The 18599-nt window shown below is 37.4% G+C and overlaps 1 protein-coding gene across 1 annotated transcript in view; it reads left to right on the forward strand.

Annotated features, from left to right (window-relative positions):
• ZDHHC21 (zinc finger, DHHC-type containing 21) overlaps nucleotides 1-7140 on the forward strand; it is a 34114-nt gene extending 26974 nt beyond the window's left edge. Inside the window, exons 6-7 of the mRNA XM_006864485.1 lie at nucleotides 6452-6495; nucleotides 7008-7140. Coding sequence (XP_006864547.1) covers nucleotides 6452-6495; nucleotides 7008-7140 — 177 coding nt within the window. The remainder of the gene's footprint in view (nucleotides 1-6451; nucleotides 6496-7007) is intronic.
• Nucleotides 7141-18599: the final 11459 nt, after the last annotated feature.

The raw sequence follows: 18599 nt of genomic DNA on the forward strand, positions 1-18599 counted from the left end.
TGACCTTGCAATTTGCAGCCCAATTTGTAACCACTACGCTACCAGTGCTACTTAGAAGAGAAAAAGATAATCATAGAAATTTTGGTTTGATGTCCCTTTAGACCTAGCAAGAGCAGACTATCTGTGACCCAGATAAAATAATTTGAAATTACTTCAAAGTAGTAAGTTTCTAATCTCATTCTCAGGGTTAAAAAGAATCTCAACACAACCAGATGTTTCTGTTGAATGAACTAATTTGAAGCTCAGTTTTAAAGAATTCTTTTAAATTATTTTTAGGTTTAATATTAAAGACTTAAATGAATGTGTTGCTTGTATTTTAACTAAAATTATTGCAGTTAAAATGTGATTTTCCAAGCAGTCAGCTTTAACAGAGGGGTAGATTATTCTGATTCTTCCTTACAGTGATTGTTGAGCCATTTTGTTGTTACTCCCGAGTGAAGTGCATAGTGGTGCTGTGCATTAATGTCATTGGTTTTGTCACACTATCTTACTAAGCAGTAGTTCATACACAGCCAAAAATAGTGTCTGTTCTGAGGAGCAGCAGCAACACGGCTGTATGACTCATGTCTTCAGTTGCTGGGCTCGTGGAGCGTTCCTCAGGCTGTGTGGTAGCAGCTGGTGCAGCCCATTCTGTTGCGGCTCTGACAGTGAGCCATTGTGTACCAGGACACTGCCCTGACACTTTTTCTGAGTCTTGTAAACAGGCATTTGTGTTTGCTGGGCACCGTGAAGTGTATACAGTCTCCTAAGCTTTTGATGGTGTCTCTGGAGCTCAGTGCTTTTCTCAGTTGTGAGGTTGGGATAGGGTATGGAAGATGCATTTAGTTACAGTTTCAGAAAGGCTTTTAGAGTTTCAAAGTTAAATTTGGTGCCTCTTGTTTCTCTCTCTCTCTTTTTTTTCCCGTTTGGTCTAATAGGTACTATAATGTTGGACACTAGTTGAATTACGAAAGATCATTTCAAACAAAGCTACTCAAATTAGAAGGGGGAAATATTATTTTCTCCCCTAAATTCTCATGTTTCACTTACAGTATATGTTTCTCTAAATAAGGACAGAAGGAATCAGAGATGCAGAGGAGACTGAATTTGGCTTTGGTTATCTTATGTAATAGAAGTATCTCCTGTTCACAGTGCTGAATCACTTGAAGTGAAATTATCCATTAAATAGCAGTTTCATAAGATGATGAGTGGGTTTACCTACCTTTTAATTTATACTCAGAAGTAGAAAGAGTAAACATTATGAATCCCTATAATTAAATTCTGCCAGGTATCCACTGAATTAGTGTGGTAAGTTAACAGCATTCAGTATGCTCTCTTTCCAAATTGTGATTGGTCTATTCTACTCCAAATCAGCACTGCAAGTATGGAATGCATTGCTTACTGTGTTGATCCCATTTCACTTCCTGTACTTGAATAAAGGGAGCTCTGAGCAACATTGGCGTTCCTTTTGGATCTTCATTTTCTTTCATAAAAAGGCAAGAAACACATTTCTAAACATAATATTTCCAATTCTAATATTATGAAGTTATCTTCTAAGTGACTTTTTAAAACCTAGAAAATGATTAAAATGTCATCATTTTTTTTCATATACTTTTTATGTCATCACTATTATTTGACTATATTTCTTTGAGTTTTAGATACAATAGAGAACTCTATAGAAACTAGGTTTTTTTTCTTCCAAGGACTAAGTTACAATGTATTACATTCTTTAAAAAAATATTTTGTCTGTCATGGTATATTTCATTTTGAAAACACCTTTTTCTAGCTGTGTTTATGCATAATTTTGAAAGGTTGCATTCTAATATAATTGAAATGTTGTGTTCTCCAAGCTCTCTCAGAAAGTGTTAAGTAGGTACCAAGTACCACTGGCATTTGCTGAGGTATTATTATGGACTGTAGCATATATTAGCACAGCAAACTCTGAGGTCTGGTCTGACTTTTTAGCATGTATTAACTCAGCAAACTCTGAGGTCTTGTTTGAAGTTGAGATATACACTTAGTAGCTTACCTAAGGCTATACCAGAAAGTGGCTTGACATTTTGGGCTAAGACCTGTAGTGGCTATAATTATTAGATCTACTTTCTTTCTCCTTCCTTCCATGATTAGTTGAATGTGTATGTGAACTTCAGATCCCTAGCAAGACTGCTGGACCTCTGCTCAACATGGGTGCTTAACGAACCATTCCTTTTCCTCAGGAACAGAGAGCCTTGGCTTCTAAGGAGACAAAGAGCTAAAGTTACTAGGAAATCTTCTGTCTTCAGATTGAAAGAAAAGAATGTTAAAATAAGGAATCACGCTGTTTCTGTCCACATTCAGCTATATATCGAGTACCCCGTGTGTACAACACATGCTGCTCAGTGCTGTGAGACATGCAAAGTTAAATAATGTGCTCTCACTAAAATTCTGAGCAGAAGCTAGGAAGTCAAACTGAAGCTTTTCTTAGAATTTGTGGAAGTTAGAGTTCTGGTATGGCTCTCTAGGACCAGCACCAGACTGTTAACCGGAAGGTTGATGGTTCAAACCCAGCCGCTCCTTAGAAACCCTAGGCAGGGTCAGTATGAGTCGGAACCGACTCGATGGCATGTAATGATAAGCAGAAATTAGTAGTAGATGAAACTTAGCTGAATATTGTTATTAACTCCAAATTAAATTTAAAAAGAGTTGTTGAGTTGGATAGGTACATGCTGAAGAGCTAGACGCATTGGCAGTATCTCCAATCAGAGTAGAGGGCTGCTGATCCTCGAGGTTAGATCAAGCTGTCTCTGAGGAGTCTCACTGGTAGAACTTTCTTACAACTTTCTTACTTTCCTGAGGCCATCTGGTCTTCTGCTTGGCAGGTCTAGAAACTATTTTGAAAGTGTTTCTAGGGTTGATCACACCCAGAGCTAATAATTCTTACTTCCAGACTCAAAAGAGGCAGTTATAGAAACCAAATGGACTGTTTTCTTCCTTTACGAGGGGTGGTCATGTGCATCAAAGGATGCCTTAGCACATGCTTCCTTAAGACAATGTCTGTGGCAAGGGCTTGCTTAGTGAGAGTGAACTAAAAGCAGAATGAGTTCGTTTGGTAGATTGTATCATCAAACTCTCTATGCTAAGAGACTGGGTTCTTAGGCCTGTGAACTGGAAAACCTCTGGAGGCAAAGTCTTGTTCTTTGTCCTACCCATCTCTATGTTTCTAACATCAAACTAATAAATACCTCCTTTTTTTTTCCTGCTACGAACTTTCTTTTTTTCCCCATTCCAGGTATAATCTGGTTGGTCAGATGCATTTCATTAGACTCATTAGATTCACCCTGAGAGCCTGTCTTAGGGGTTAGATCAGCCATCAGGAGAAGACAGACAATCACTGGTAAAATCAGTAAGGCATATGTCTCTGTAAGTTTTGCTTTCTAGTTTATTCTAGTGTAAATCCACTTTCCATTTTAAAAATAGAATTAAAAATATTATGCATCTCGTTAGTTGTACAGACTGAAAGGAATCTTAGCTGCTTTAGTCATTAGATCATAAGCCAGGCATAAGTATTTCCTGGAAACAAGATCCCTCAATTGTAGATGACAACAGTGAAACCTGTTTCGTGTGAGTCCGTGAAGAAGGAGCTATTCTGAGTAGTTTAGTTGTATGTATAACTCAGAATTTACCCATCTGTTACAAACTCCTTGACTCTAGTAATGATCTTTCTGATCCTTCTTAAAATAGTCCATAGTTTTCCTACCTTATAAAGCAAAAAAGTACAAGTGTATTATTAAACCCAATTTAGTGCTTGTGAAGAACTTAGGTTTTTAGTGTTCCTGCTTGTTAGTACTAACTGGCGTCTCCTTTTCTAATTTGCTGTTTCTATTCTGTTTGTGAATATCGTAGTACAGTTATTATTTAAAGTGTCATGCAACATTTTTGCATTATCTGTATTTAACAGGTCTGTTTGGCTGCTCAGTCTGTACAAACCATACTTTTTGGATTCTTGGTAAAGTGATGCTAAACTTTATACCCTTTCTCATGATGATTTCATAGGCAGTATTCGAGTTATTTTTCACAAGGTCGGTGGTTCAGACCTACCAGCTGCTCCTCGGAAACCCCGTACAGGCTTGCTAGGAGGTGAATAGACTCAACGGCCCTAACAAGAGCAACAACCTTCTAGTTATTTTATGAAAAAAGTGCTAGAAAAGTGTCAAAATGGTGTCATTTGGAATTAAAACCTTTTTCCATGTGAAATCTATGTCTAAGCCTTTATCTTATCAGACTATTTAAAGCTTGTTCTCTTAGTGGCACAAATATGTGTCTCAAGGTTATAATCAACTTGTACCTGTCTACATGGTAAACATTTTTCATAATGTTGTTTTTAAGTGTGACCGAGGCAGTTCCCACTCATAGCGACCCCTTATACAGTTTTCAAGGAGCAGCTGGTGGGTTTGAACCACTAATCTTGTGCTTAGTAATCCAGGGCTTATCCTACAGCACCACACCAGGACTCCTTTATAATATTAGCTGGTTACAAATGACTGCCTTAGTAATTGTCTTCCACACTCAGAAATAGTTCTTAGTTTTTAAGTGTTATTCACAGCTGTGGTTTTAGTCCATTCATTTCCCTTTCCTTATAGCACTGGTAGTGTAGTGGTTACAAGTTGAGCTATTAACCTTAAGGTCAGCAGTTTGAAACTACCAGCCTTTCCGTGAGAGAAAGATGAGGCTTTCTGCTCCTATAAAGATTCACAGCCTCGGAAACCCTATGCAGGGTTGCTATGAGTCGGAACCGACTCCATGGCACACACACCCCCCCCCCCCCCCCCCCCCCCAGTGGCACTTCTTGACTCTATCCCATATCTTCTTCCTTACCTGTGCATACACTGTCTTAATTGTTCCCCACTAGACTGTAAGAAATTATTAAAGTTACTTCATTCACTTCTTTCATAGATATGGAAACAGAGACCCAGTTTTCCTCTAAGCCCCCTCTTTGATCAACGGGCTTACATATGTGGAGACTGTATTTTCACAACGTAAAGCAGCGACAGAGTAGACAAAGGTTATAACTATAAGTTGAATTGTCCTTGGATACACTTAGTGTCCCTGGGTGAATTTCAAAACTTAATAGGAAATCTGATGAATCTAGGATATGCAGCTAATCTGTTATCTCTTTATAAATCCCTGGGAAATTTTGATAAAGACTCTGTTCTTGGCTGCCAATCACCTAAAAACTAAATTATTTACCTTTTACCTGAGCTAACTGTAGTTGTTCAGGTAATCATACATGAAAATTTAAGTATATTATAATCTACCCATATAATTTCTGAGTTTTTTTAAAGTAAAGGTGCTTTTTAATAGTATCATAGGAAGAAAGTTTTACAGCTAAAGACATTGGGATTTGAGTCCCAGCCACAAGTATTTGTGTGAATAGTGTTGTTCAGTAAGAGTCCAGCCCCATCTCTGCCTGTAAATGAGAAAGGTACCAAGGTAAAGCCAAGTGATGAGAGATAGGAAACGTCTCTAACTGTTTTTTATATTTGAAAAGTGTTTTCTTTTGTATTACTTAAAATATTTTTAACAGAAATGTATGTATCTAAAAACAAGATTATGTAATTTATGTTTTGATTATTTAGATATTATCACAGTTTATCAGTCTAATAGTGATCTGTTATTAACATAAGTTAAACTAGCATGTCTAGAAGCTAACTGTTAGTTGAATTGTTTTTGCTGTATTTATGTTAGAACCTTATATGGTTGGTTATGTGCCACGGAGATGGTTCCAACTCATAGCAATCCTGTATAGGGTTTCTGAGGTGGTAAATCTTTACAGGAGCAGAAAGCCTCATCTTTCTCCCACAGAATGGCTGGTAGTTTTGAACTGCTGTCTGACTTGTCACACTATGCTACCAGAACTCCTTATAGATAATACATATTTAGAAATTGTATTATAGAAAGTGATTTTTTTGTTGTTAACAAAGGGAACTCTATTTTATCAAAGAACATTAGTAAATTGTCTTTAATCTTCAGACTATAGATGATGAAGTATGGTGAGTTCATAGGTTATCCTGTTGAAGTAGCTAATTGTCTTTTATAGAAATACAGGCTGATACCACTCTTGGCAGTTTTCTGTCCAATAATGTCTTCATTTTTTAAAATACATGTTTATTGACAGTTGAATGGAAAATAGATACTAGACTTCTAAGGAACCATTGAAAATACAAGTTTAATAAAAGATGATATTGTAATAGAGTAAGACTCCCACAGTTTTTATGAGGATTTGTATTTGAATAAAACTTTCGAAGCATAACACTGACTTTATGAGAAGTCCAGCAATATCTGTAGATCATTTAAGATTCTTAGTAGCCATATGTAATCTGCTTGACTCTTCAGAATATACTCTGACTAGGATTAAGAGCATCACAAAATAGATATACAATAGAAACTTGAGGCCTTCCTTTATCGGAATATGTGTTTTGTTTATTTTTAATAGGACACAACATCTATTGAAAAGATGTCAAACTGTTGTGAAGAAATGTAAGTATGAACGTGAGCTCTCTAGTATTCCTGTTTATAGACGGGAGCAGATGGTCATATGACAGAAATGGGTTCATAGAGAGGGAAGATCACACCTTGGTTGGAGGCCTGCACTCTATAAGCATGCCCCAGACTTACAGTAGGAGTCTTCTAGCCTTAAGAGTTTTCAAACAACAAAATACCAGTAATTCTTGTTCCTTGTCTAACTACAGTAACTTAAATTATTTGTCCTGAAAAATACATCAAAAGAGATTTGCTACTGAGTTGTTGACACACTCTCCTCTGCTTCAGAAGTTGCCTTAGGTTGATTGACGACACAGATACAATGTCTGTTATCCCGAGTTAAAAACTCAGCTGCATGCCGGAGTGGGAAAAAAAAAAGCTGTATTTGTGATGCTGGGACACAATTCATCAGAGTCCAGTAATGGCTCCCCAGCCAGCCGGCATTGTTTTAGCTGACTGAAGCACACCGTGGGAGTGCTGTCTTTCACTAATAATGCTGTCTTCTGTAGATCAAGGCCCCGAAAGCCATGGCAGCAGACCTTCTCAGAAGTTTTTGGCACACGTTGGAAGATCCTGTGGTTCATTCCTTTCAGGCAGAGGCAGCCACTGCGAGTTCCCTACCACTTTGCCAATCACGTCTAAACAGATGGATGGTGGGCACAGATGGGTCCTCCGTGCTGGAAATGCGTTACAGGTTTTATGATAATAGAACGATGACAGTCTTCAAGTCAATTAAAATCCACCCACCAATCTTAGGCATCACAGTGGGCCCCCGGCTTTATTTTAATAGTGGTCTTGATCCTGTTGTGGGATGAATATGTGATCTATATTTAAGTGTTAGAGCATGTTTACTTTCAAATTAGCTTTCCACAGGATTTCTTCAAATGCTTTTATGATTCAACTCAAAGGGAAGTGGTTGGGATGAAATCAGTGTATATAATAGATTTTAATTCATGGGAAATTTCAGGATGTTTACTTGAATATAATTCTCCAGGTTTTACAAAAGTTGCTATACCTTCTTATATTATGTGCAAAATTGTCTCTTCTAATACAGTTTAAAAGACTCAATACTTTTTATATGTGCTGCAAGATTTTTTAAAAATGCAGCCAAGGAGTGAACAACATCAGAAAGGGCCATGTTTCCCTAGAAGTCCCTCTCTGGTGTCCTCTCCTTTCCCTCTTCATTGAAACCAAAATCAAAAGACTGTTAACACGAAGCACCAACTACTACCTTCTTTTAAAGGAAAAGGGAAAGTGTGTCTCAGCATTAACCCTCCCATTTCTTCCCCTGTACTGTTGTTACTGATTGTTGTTAAAATATTTGCTCCGAGGAGAAATTTGGGACTCGTGGGCATGTGTTCCTATTTGACCATAAGAGAATTTGCAATAATTCTACCTATACCTTTTTCTAACACAGTTATATTAGAATGCATATGTCTTTAAAATGCTAGTATAGCTAGATGATATATCATGTACAGTATAAAAAGGAAGGTTGTCCTTTGAGAAACTTTTATTTACATACTAGTAGATGTAAAATGACATGTTGAAGGTTTATGTATCATAGATCGTGGCCAACTTAATACAGAAACATTTTTATGGGAAATTACTGTTAAAAGTAAGTATAAAGCTTTTGTGTACCCATAATTACCCAAATTGAAATTACATTTTAATTGGCCAACCATTATTTGGGTTGAGAGACCTTTTATTAGAAGCTAATGTTAGGAAATGATCATGAAATAAGACAACATAATGGTCTATATTTCTTGTTAGCTGCACAGAGTTAAATTGCTAATACTGATGGCCTCTTGGAAAGCATAGGACATTTGTGTGAAAAGAGATTTAGCATTCCTTGAGAAAAAATTCAGCTTTTTATATTTTTTTTTTCCATTAGAATACTGCAAAATCTATTTATATATATTTTACTTTAAATATATATATACTTCCAGTATTTTCACTTGAAAAGAAGATTAAAGGAGGCTACTGTTCTTGGAGCGTGTGAATAGTTTACTTCCAGTTAATTTTCACTTTAGGGAATCACATTTGGAAAATCATGAAGCTGAAGGCTACCATGGTCAGATTGTACTGTGACTAGATCTTTCAGAAACTGTAAATATCTAATAAAATATTCTGAACTAATACAGTGAGCTCTTCTCAGAAATATTAGCACCCATGCTACTCATGTTCTGATGATTGTAATGCTTTATTACCAAAAACAGGCATGGCAGATGAAAGTATTTATTGGTGCTGATAAGATACATAGTAAATTTAGTGTTAAGAATCTGTTTATAACGCTTAATGAAACACAGAGTTAGTATGTTTGTGTCAGGTATAAATAGGTTGAGATTCATACAGTTTAACGTTGACCAAATTTGGCCTGGGGACAACCAATATGTGTAGATATTGTAGATAGATACTAGTTTAATGCCTTCTGGTGTATACATTCTTTTCAAATGAAGACCTTGAGAAAGCAGTTGGGCCAAGGAAGATTCCTTAAATTGCGGTGTGGATATACCTGTGCTTCATGTAATAGAAGCCCCCTTGAAATGTACTGGGGAGGTACAAGGTGCTAGCCTGGGTCTCGATAATGAGATGCAAAGGTGGGCCTTTCCCCACGCTATGAGCTTGTGTTGTACCCTCTTAGATTCACCTCCTCTAGGACACATTCGTTTCCCTCCTGGTTTTTCTTTACACTTTGTGGCCCTGATCCCCTCCTGCCTGGTTCCTCTCAGTTATTCCACTACAAACTAATGGACCAGGCAGGCCATGTGCTTGTTTTGTTTGAATGGCAGAAATGCTACATACAAATGTATCTATGTAAGAATCTACATGAAAGTATATCTATATGTATTCATATTGTACCTTACAGCGTTGTTCCCAAATGAGCACACCCAACCCTATTGTAGGACTTGTAATTCTTGTTACAGAGCAACCAAAGGGCACTTTCCTAGGCGTGCCTAAACTCCCGTGTCCCTTCTGTGTCCTCTTTTGGCTAGTTGAAGGAATCATCCTGCCTTGAAAGACATTTACCAGCCCATAAGTGCATGTATAGCCCAATTCTAAAAGTCAGAAGTACAAATTGAGTAGAATTATATGTACAAAAATGTAAAATTTTATGAAAATGGATGTCTCTGTATGATGTCAGTTTGTAGTTCATAAGCAAGTGGTGCCTGTTTTGCATATTCCTACTCATTTTTTTTTTAACAAGCAATCCCAAAATTAGATCAAAGTAAACAAATGTAAACCATTTCATGTATTTTATGGTGGACTTTATATTGGAAAATTAATTGCTTAGCATTCTGTGAACGAATCTTAATGTTAATATTACCAATTTATTATAAAACACAGAAATTGATTGTAGGTAAAATGGCAGGCAGTAGCTGCTGTCTTAAAATAGCTCATGGTTCTTTCTCTGCTTTTGCTCTTCAGTGTTGTTTTTTGCTCTTTTTAAAAAAATTTTTACCAGTTACATTTGTAGTTATGCTTCAGTAGCAAATTTTAAAATATATTCTTGATAACCAGGAAGACAATTGATTGTTGTAAGTATCAGAAAATAATCGTGACCAGTGACATTACTCACATAACGTGTATGCTGGGCTCGTATGTACATCAGATTTTCATATTAGTGAAGGCATTTATTGGACCAATGGAGGAAAAACAAGGTTTTTCTCTAGATATTTACAAGTTACGCTTGAACAGTTGTAGTTTGTGGTGTTCTTTGCTGCAGATAAAAATGTGTTTATGGGCTTAGTACAGGCTCAGAAATGCTGACACAGGTTACTGCATTCCGAAGCCCTAAATAAGCAATAGACATTTAACTGAAGAGCTCTTCGTGCTTGGTGACCCAAACGTAATTTAGAAATACTAAATGAGCTGATAAGCTGTTATAGGAAAAATACTGTTTGTTCAAGAGTTGTATTAAAAATATTTTGGGTTAACTTAAGAGATACTTAAAACTATAGTTACATATTAGTCTTTATTAATGGAAGAAACCACATTTTACTTTTACTGGTAATGAAGTAGAGAACATAAGCACAGAATTCATTCTGACACCATTAAGATTTCTCTCTGAGTTAACAATGCATTTTTGCTAATGGTTGGATTTGTTTTTCTTCTAAGAGTAGTGGCTAGTTATAGCTACTCTTTATCATACTTTATCAGACCACTTCTGCATAAGTTGTTGTCATTGTTAAGTGCCGTCGAGTTGATTCTGACCCATAGCGACGATCCTGTATAGGGTTTCCAAGGAGAAGCTGGTGAGCTTGAACCACTGACCTTGCAGTTCAGATGGCCTTGCAGTTGGGTACATTAACCCACAACACCATACCAGGTTTTAAAAAATAATACCTTATCCAAGACGTGTTTAGGGTTGAATGCTAATCATGAAAACGTATTGGCAGAACAACATTTCCAGTCAGAAGTGTACCCAAGCTAGATTACAGACACACATCTTTCTTTATGATAGTCATGGGATAGTGGACTGTTAGCACATTCATGGCACAGGTATTACTATACAATCACCAGATGCCTGGCCCTAGATTACAGTGGCATTACTATCATTAGCAGAACTGCTGGTCTTCCCCTAGATTAGTGTCTAGTACCTGACAACTTCCCTTATACTCCATGTGTGGATAGATGGTGTAGCCCACATTTACTAAATACAGGCAGACCTGAAACATAGTGTGAGTTCAGTTCCAGAGCCCCAAAGTAAAGCGAGTATCACAGTTAAGGGAGCCACATAACTTTTTTGATATCTCAGTGAATATAAAAGTGTAATTATACTATTCTGTGGTCTATTGAGAAGTTCTGTTGTGCACTGTTGGCACAGTGGGTTAAGTGTTGGGCTGCTAAGTGCAAGGTTGACAACTCAAACCCACCAGCCTCTCTGCAGGAGGGAGCTGAGGCTATCACCATTCCAAAGAGCAGTTTTACCCTATCCTATAGGAGTCCTGGGGTGGCGCTGTGGGTTAATGAGCCAGACTGCAAAGCTGTTTGAACTGCAAGGTCAGTGGATCAAGCTCACCAGCTGCTCCTCGGAAACCCTATACAGGGACGGCACTTCACAACAACAACAACATAGTCACTTTGAGCCCGAACAGCCACAACAATAGGGTCACTGTAAGTCCGAGTCAGCTCTGGCAGTAGGTTTGGCTATGAGGGTCAGAGTCTGTCTATTAGGTGTGCACAATAGTATTGGGAAAACGTTTGAAATATTGTGAGAATTACCAAAATATATTGCAGAGATAGCAAGTAAGTGAGTACGTGCTGCTAGAAAAAATGGTTCTGATATGGGGTTGCCACAAATGTTGAATTTGGGAAGCGTAATAAAATGATATATAGCTATTTCATTAAATTTTGCTATATCTCCGCTAGCTTGCATATTTCCATTTAGAATTCATTTCGTGAAGCTTTCATGTATAAATTTTAAGTCATATAATAATAGGTGCAAATATTAGATGTTGACCCAACTCTTCTGTAGCACTGTAGTGTAAGCCTTGGACTGCTAACTGAGAGGTTGGTGGTTCAAACCCAGCAGCAACTCCTCAGCACCCCTGCCTCTGCAGGGTCATCATGAGTCAGAACTGACTCAAGGGCAGTTAGCAAAAGCAGCTACTCTAGAAACATGTTATGTATTGGTAAGTGTGGTTAATAAGCAATCGTGTTTGATTAGTAAGTATTAATCATAGAATTAACTAATGAATGGCTGCATTATTGAAGTTCCATGTTGGTAATCTTGTTCTAAGGGTCATCTTCTGAATTTATCTATTATGTGTCACAAGTTTTATTCCGGTCTCTATTTGTTGTTGTTGTTGTTATGTGCCATCGAGTCGGTTCCGACCCATAGCGACCCTGTATAGGGTTTCCGAGGGTGTAAATCTTTACGGGAGTAGAAAGCCTCATCTTTCTCCCGCGGAGCACCTGGTAGTTTCGAACCACTGACCTTAAGGTTCGCAGCCCGATTCGTAACCACTACGCTACCAGAGCTCCCTCTATTTAGCTGTCTTCAATTGGGTTCTAGAATAGAGTACAATGTCTGACAGTAACAGAGTGGAGTTGACTGAAGTAACTAGAATGACTGTTGTTCTGTGTGCCCATCCAGTCAGTATTTAGCATTTCCTCTACCTTTGGAATAAAGATGGAGTAACTTCAGGAAAGTGCCTGTTTTTGTTGAGTTCTTTTGTCATTATTGTGCAATATTTACAGACAAAAAATCTACCACATTTTGGTCAGCTTGTCAGATACTGCAATATTGCCTGCTAGTACTAATTTGAAACAGATATAGCTATGGTATTTAAAATTCTTAAGTCATTGGAATTTAACAGTCTTTGACATTAGATTTTTTTACCATGAAAATGTCCTTTTCCTCTTGTCTCATTAGACAGGACAGATACAAATGTGTAGGGAATAGCCAAAAAGTTGGGTGAGGAGAGTAGGACAAGCTGTCAGAAGGTGGAGAGAAAGGCCAGCTGGAGCCTGCCTTATCAGTGTCTCCACAGCAAGGGTGAGCTTCCGGGTGCAGTTCCTGTGACATCACACAAACCCTCCAACCCCCCGAGCCCCGCTGTAGTCATCATTACTAGTCTGAGCTCTTGGTATTGCCATTTTACTACAATAGCTGTTAATGCACGGAAGCTTTTAGCGTGAGGTGTTTTATCTATGGGATTCATATTGCTGTTTTTCTGCAGATGCCTTTGAAAAATTACTATGGTTTTAAAATAATCATAATTGTTTTGTGAATGTGAAATGTCATGAATCATATGAAACGAGCAGCTACTTATTGTAAAGGAGAAATGAATAGTTTGCCCATGCCTTGATTGAACAAGCTGGGACCTTTTCTATGAGTCTCCTATTGCAGAGAAAAGCTAATAATTGTTATAGAAGTTTATCACCAGTGTAAAAATCAATGGTTTGTTTGTATATAAAGGGTGATTTTCACTTTACAATTTGGGATCTATTGGAGTTCTTGATGTCTTGAAGTTCTTCACTTCTAGAGGTACTTTGAATACCCATAACCTATAATGTAATGCTTACCATAGTGGTTCAACACACCAGTCTCTTTTGCAATTGATAGCTTTATAGTTAAAGACATGAACAAAACAAGAACAAAAATTGTGTTTCGTTTGGTAACTTTGCTTACGTGTTTGAGTACAGGGTTGGTTTGTCTGTAGGCTGTTCACTGAGGGAAAGCTTGTCTGCACATTGCAGCCTCTGTCTTCTTGCCAGTCTGCGTTGGGTGGCATTTTAACCTACTGGTGCCTGAAGTTAGTGTTTTACAACCTCAACAACCGAAAGCGATCCTGGTGCTACTCACTCTCTCATTGAGTGACCTTGTTAATTCCTGTACCAAAGAGCTCCTTTTTTTTTTTAGTTGGTTGAGATTTTCTTCTTATGTCCTTGTGTTTATAAAACAGAATTTAATGTTTTTAGGAATAATTCTGATGAACAGATCTTAGTTTCTGCAAATTAAATTGCTGCCTCAGTTTAATTAGTTTTTAATGTCTCTCCTTTGGATTTTTTTTTTTTTTTTTTTAGGCAGATTAAGTTTGATTATTTTAATATAGCTTGATATTTTAAAAGGTGGGTTAATAAGCTGAAGTTACAAAAGACAATTGAAGCACTTTTCACAAGATCGTTTTGTTTCGTTTTATATCTACTTAAGGATTCTACTTTTATTTCCATAAATGAACTGCAGCCAGCCCTCTGTATCCTCGGGTCCACATCCACTGCTGATTCAACCAACTGTGGTTAGAAAATCCTGGGGGAGGGAGCAGTTGGTGGTCAGAGCAATCCCTCGGTGGCTAAGTGGGGGGTGTAAAGTGCTATTTGCATAGCGTGTTCATTGTATTGGGTATTATAAGTAATGTAGACATTTAAGTGTCTGTGAGTCGGCTACATGCAGATACTGCTTCATTTTATATTTTATGTAAGGGACTTGAGCGGATACCGAGGGCTAACTGTATACAGCTATTTTGGGCCCATTAAATGAGTGCTGAAACAAAAATACTAAAATAAAAAGTTAAGGGTCCATTCTGATGACAAATCAAAACTGTGTGTGTGCAGTCCTCAGTGACATTGCCATTTTTCTGTTTTGCAAATAAAAATAAAATTAAAGTACTTTCTGTATATACTTTCTCGATCTTCTTTGCAGTATATATATATACATCTAGTGCAGCTGTATACCTTGGAGTCCTGGTGTGGTGCTGTCAGATCGGCACTGGACTGTTAATCACAAGGTTGGTGGTTCAGACCCACCAGTCACTCCTTGGGTCTCTATGAGTCAGAACTGACTCGATACCACTTAAACAACAATAGTCTGTACCTATGAAGTCATCTTTGATGTTTCAGCGCATACTCTCCCAAGAGTAAATGCAAATGTGTTTTGATTTAAGCAAAGCTGCTAGTAGAAAAATCTAACAAAGTCTGCATTGTTACTAACGTGACATGAAAAGTCAGAATAAGATTGCTTTAGAAACAAATTTTGCTTAACGATTCATTTTATAACAGTGGGTGAAAGTACTCAAAATTGTCCATATCTAATACTGCTATGTACACTGTCCTGTCCCTTAAACTCTCAAAACACTCATTTTGTGTCCTTAAACATTCAGCTGAAGTGAATGATCAGGACCAGAAGAATGCAGTGTACATGTGTTGGCAAAGTTGACAATCACTTTTGAGAATGCTATGCATTGTTTTCAGTCAACCTCTTTTTGAGTGTAGATTCGGTGTATGTTGAGTGTACATTCAGTATATGGTTTTGCAGTGAGTTCTGAATGGAAAAAAAGAATCAAGCTTGAAACTTAGTGAAATGTAACATAGGATCATGTGAATTGTACGGAGAAATCCATCTGTACTTGGCATCCATAGTAAAAGCATAGTTTGTTTGAAAACAAAATGGGACAAAACAATTTTATCTCATCTGTTGACAATAGTTCCATGATTCTGGGTTATTCAGCTTGCTTATGTCCTATTTAAAGTGAATGCAATTGAAGGCAGTCATTTGTTCATGTTTGGGGGATAGTAGAGAATTCACCACTCGACTCCAGCAGAGGTCAGCTGAGTGAGAGCCTAGGACCAGTTTTCACCACACTCCTGTAATAGCCTGCAGAGGACAAGGACAGGGTTGGGGGAGGATGGGACACAGCAGGTCATATGTGTGAGCATGCTTCATGCACTTGAGTTGGTCCTTTTTATTGTCTGTTTTAGCCTTATTGGCACATTTTAATGATTAACCAAAATTTTTGTCAACCCCAAGTTGTGTCTAGCATTATATCCTTAAAATAAAAGATAATCCTTGTAATAGTGACGTGTTCTAGGTGCCATGTGAAGATCTGTTTTCCATATGGCATTTTGCATTTCTTGGACATTTTCCATTCAGTACATAGTTTGTTTAAATGCAAATCCTGTTTTGCTCTCCTGTCTGTTTGTATGAGAGCATTTTTGGAACAGCCCCACTAGTATTTCGAGTGTTAACAGTGATAAAGGAGACAGTTGATGAGAGAGAGGTTGAGAAGGTGGGTGAATCGCAAGTGGAGACCATAAATCCGAGACCTACTTCTTGTTGTGGAGAGTCTGCACTGGTCCTTAGAATGGAACAACACAAGCCGACATGTCTACCTTATGAGCAATGGTATTTTATTTTTAATTTATTCGAATGATTTAGCTTTATTCATGTAACATTTCTATTTTTCTTTGCATATTTTTTAATTTAAATTGTGGAATTTTTACTTCTCTTGAAATGTATTATGTAATGTATTTCTAGAAATCTTATTTTTAAATAAATATTTTTTAAAAAACTGGATCGTTTTGCCCCTTCCTTCCTTGCTTATTAAAATCCATCACAATTGTAGATATCAGCACTACTGGTGTGATGGGGATTTGGATTTATGTTTGTCAACTTTGGGTGATTTTTCTTAAGTAGTAGCTTTGGGCAGAAAAAGACGTCTTTGAAGTGTTAGAAAACTAAGATGTCGTTTTGAAGGTTAAGTTGCACCTGATCCAAGCCACCAGGTGTTTTCTGTCACCTCATATACTTGTGAAAGTTGGACAACGAATAAGAAGAACAAAGAAGAGTCTTTGAATTAACGCTGTTAGCAAAGAATATTAAACATGCGGCGGGCTGCCAGACGAGCAAACAGATCTGTCTGGGAAGGAAAGATGGCTCGAGTTTGTCTCATGTACTTTGGATATGTTATCAGGAAGGAGTAGGATTTCATGCTTGATAAAGTGTGTGTGTGTGTGTGTGTGGGGGGGGGGGTCAACACAACGGAGGAAGACCCTCAGTGAGATGAACTGGCATAGTGGCTACAACAATGGGTTAAAACGTAACTGTTGTCAGGATGAGGACCAGGACGGGTCTCATTCTGTTGTGCATAGAGTCACTATGACTTGGAACCAAACTGACGTCCCCTAACAACACAGCTAGTATCCAGAATATCTTCCCACCATAATCACAAGATTCATTAAGACTCCAAGGAGAACTTAGTATCCATAGTAGGGTGGAAATGGACAAACAATATTCTAGTTCTGTTTATTTGTCTTAGAGCTGACCTAGATAGTTGAAGTCAAATATTTGTTACCCCAGACACTTTCATAGAAATACATTTACTGTGAGGAGTCATTTGCATGCAGCATGATGCAGAGAATTTTAGGTGTACATGTAGGGAGCATTTTAGATCTAAACATACTGCCAGATTTCTAAGATTGCAGCATTTCTTGTCGACAAGTGTCTTCAGCCTCACTAATTTCTTGTACATGCAAGTTAGTCACAAAGGAGCGGTTGATACTCATTTGAATTGGCCAAAAGTATCCATTCTGAAAAGAAAAATAAGTTTGTTTTAGAAACAGTGAAAAGAATAATTGTGGCAGATAGGTTTTATTATTATTTTTTAAATTATTTCATAAATTTTAATGACCAACAAAGTCACATTTTGGTAAATATTCTGGATTAATAGATAAATGAGATAGGAAGGTTGCCGTAAACGGTAAACCATATTCTCTTAGTTAATGAAGCAAATGTGTTGCATCCTGTGAGACTTTGAAGCATTGTACAGTTTTTCAGTTTTCATTGCTCTGATTCACAACAGCGTTTACAGTAATTGTGCTTTTTAAAGTGATGATAAATTAGTATTTGATTCTCAAGCCTCTTGGTTTTAGGACTCCTTTACACTAATGAAAATTATTGTGGGCCCTAAAAAGTGTTTGCTTACGTAGGATTATCAACACTTACTGGTGTGTGGAGGATAAGCACTACGCTGGTAATGGGAACGTCAGTAGTTCAACCCCCGCCCAGCTCTCGGAAACCCTGTACAGGGTCACTATGAATCAGAACTGAATCAGCGATGTGCAACAACACTATTAGAAATGAAAATTGAGGAAAATTTTAAATGTATTTGAACATGGCCCATAACTTAGAAAGAATGTACTTTTATTTAAACATGTTTCTTACACAAAAAAGAATTGGTGAGACCCGTGATTTATGCTTTTTTGCAAAACTCTGGAACATCTGGCTTTTTAGAATAAAGTTGGATTCTCTTACAGCTTCTGAACCCATCAGTTGCTTTGTGCTATTTTGGTTGAAGTATGCGGAGAAATCAGATCTCCCGAAAATATGTAGTTAGAGTATTTTAATAATCTCTTTAGAGACCTGTGCACATTCTTATTTGATACTACATGAAAAGAAGGGGTAGTTTCTTAATGTCTATTTGCAATATGGAATCTGAAACAATACCCAGGAGCCTTTTATAATAATACATTAAAATCCATCGTTTCATCTGCTCTGAGAAGTTCCTTTACTGATACATGACTTTGTGACACTTACTGATCTTTGAAAAATGTTGGAGTTAAGTAAATCTTCCCAGTGTTGATGTATCTCATTATCTAATATAAAAATTGAAATTCGTATCATAACCGATCTTGTCAGAAAAGTAAATATTAGCAATGAAACTAACAATGGCAGATAACATTTTTCAAAATTCTCATTTTCACTTGACACCTTACATTTGATCATTGACTACTAGATTCTGGGCCCATGGAGATTTAAAGCCTCGGAAACCCTGTACAAGGTCACCAAGAGTTGGAAGCAACTCTTGATACCAGATACCATC

This window comes from Chrysochloris asiatica, unplaced genomic scaffold (assembly GCF_000296735.1).
Source record: "Chrysochloris asiatica unplaced genomic scaffold, ChrAsi1.0 scaffold00065, whole genome shotgun sequence".
NCBI lineage: Eukaryota > Metazoa > Chordata > Mammalia > Afrosoricida > Chrysochloridae > Chrysochloris > Chrysochloris asiatica.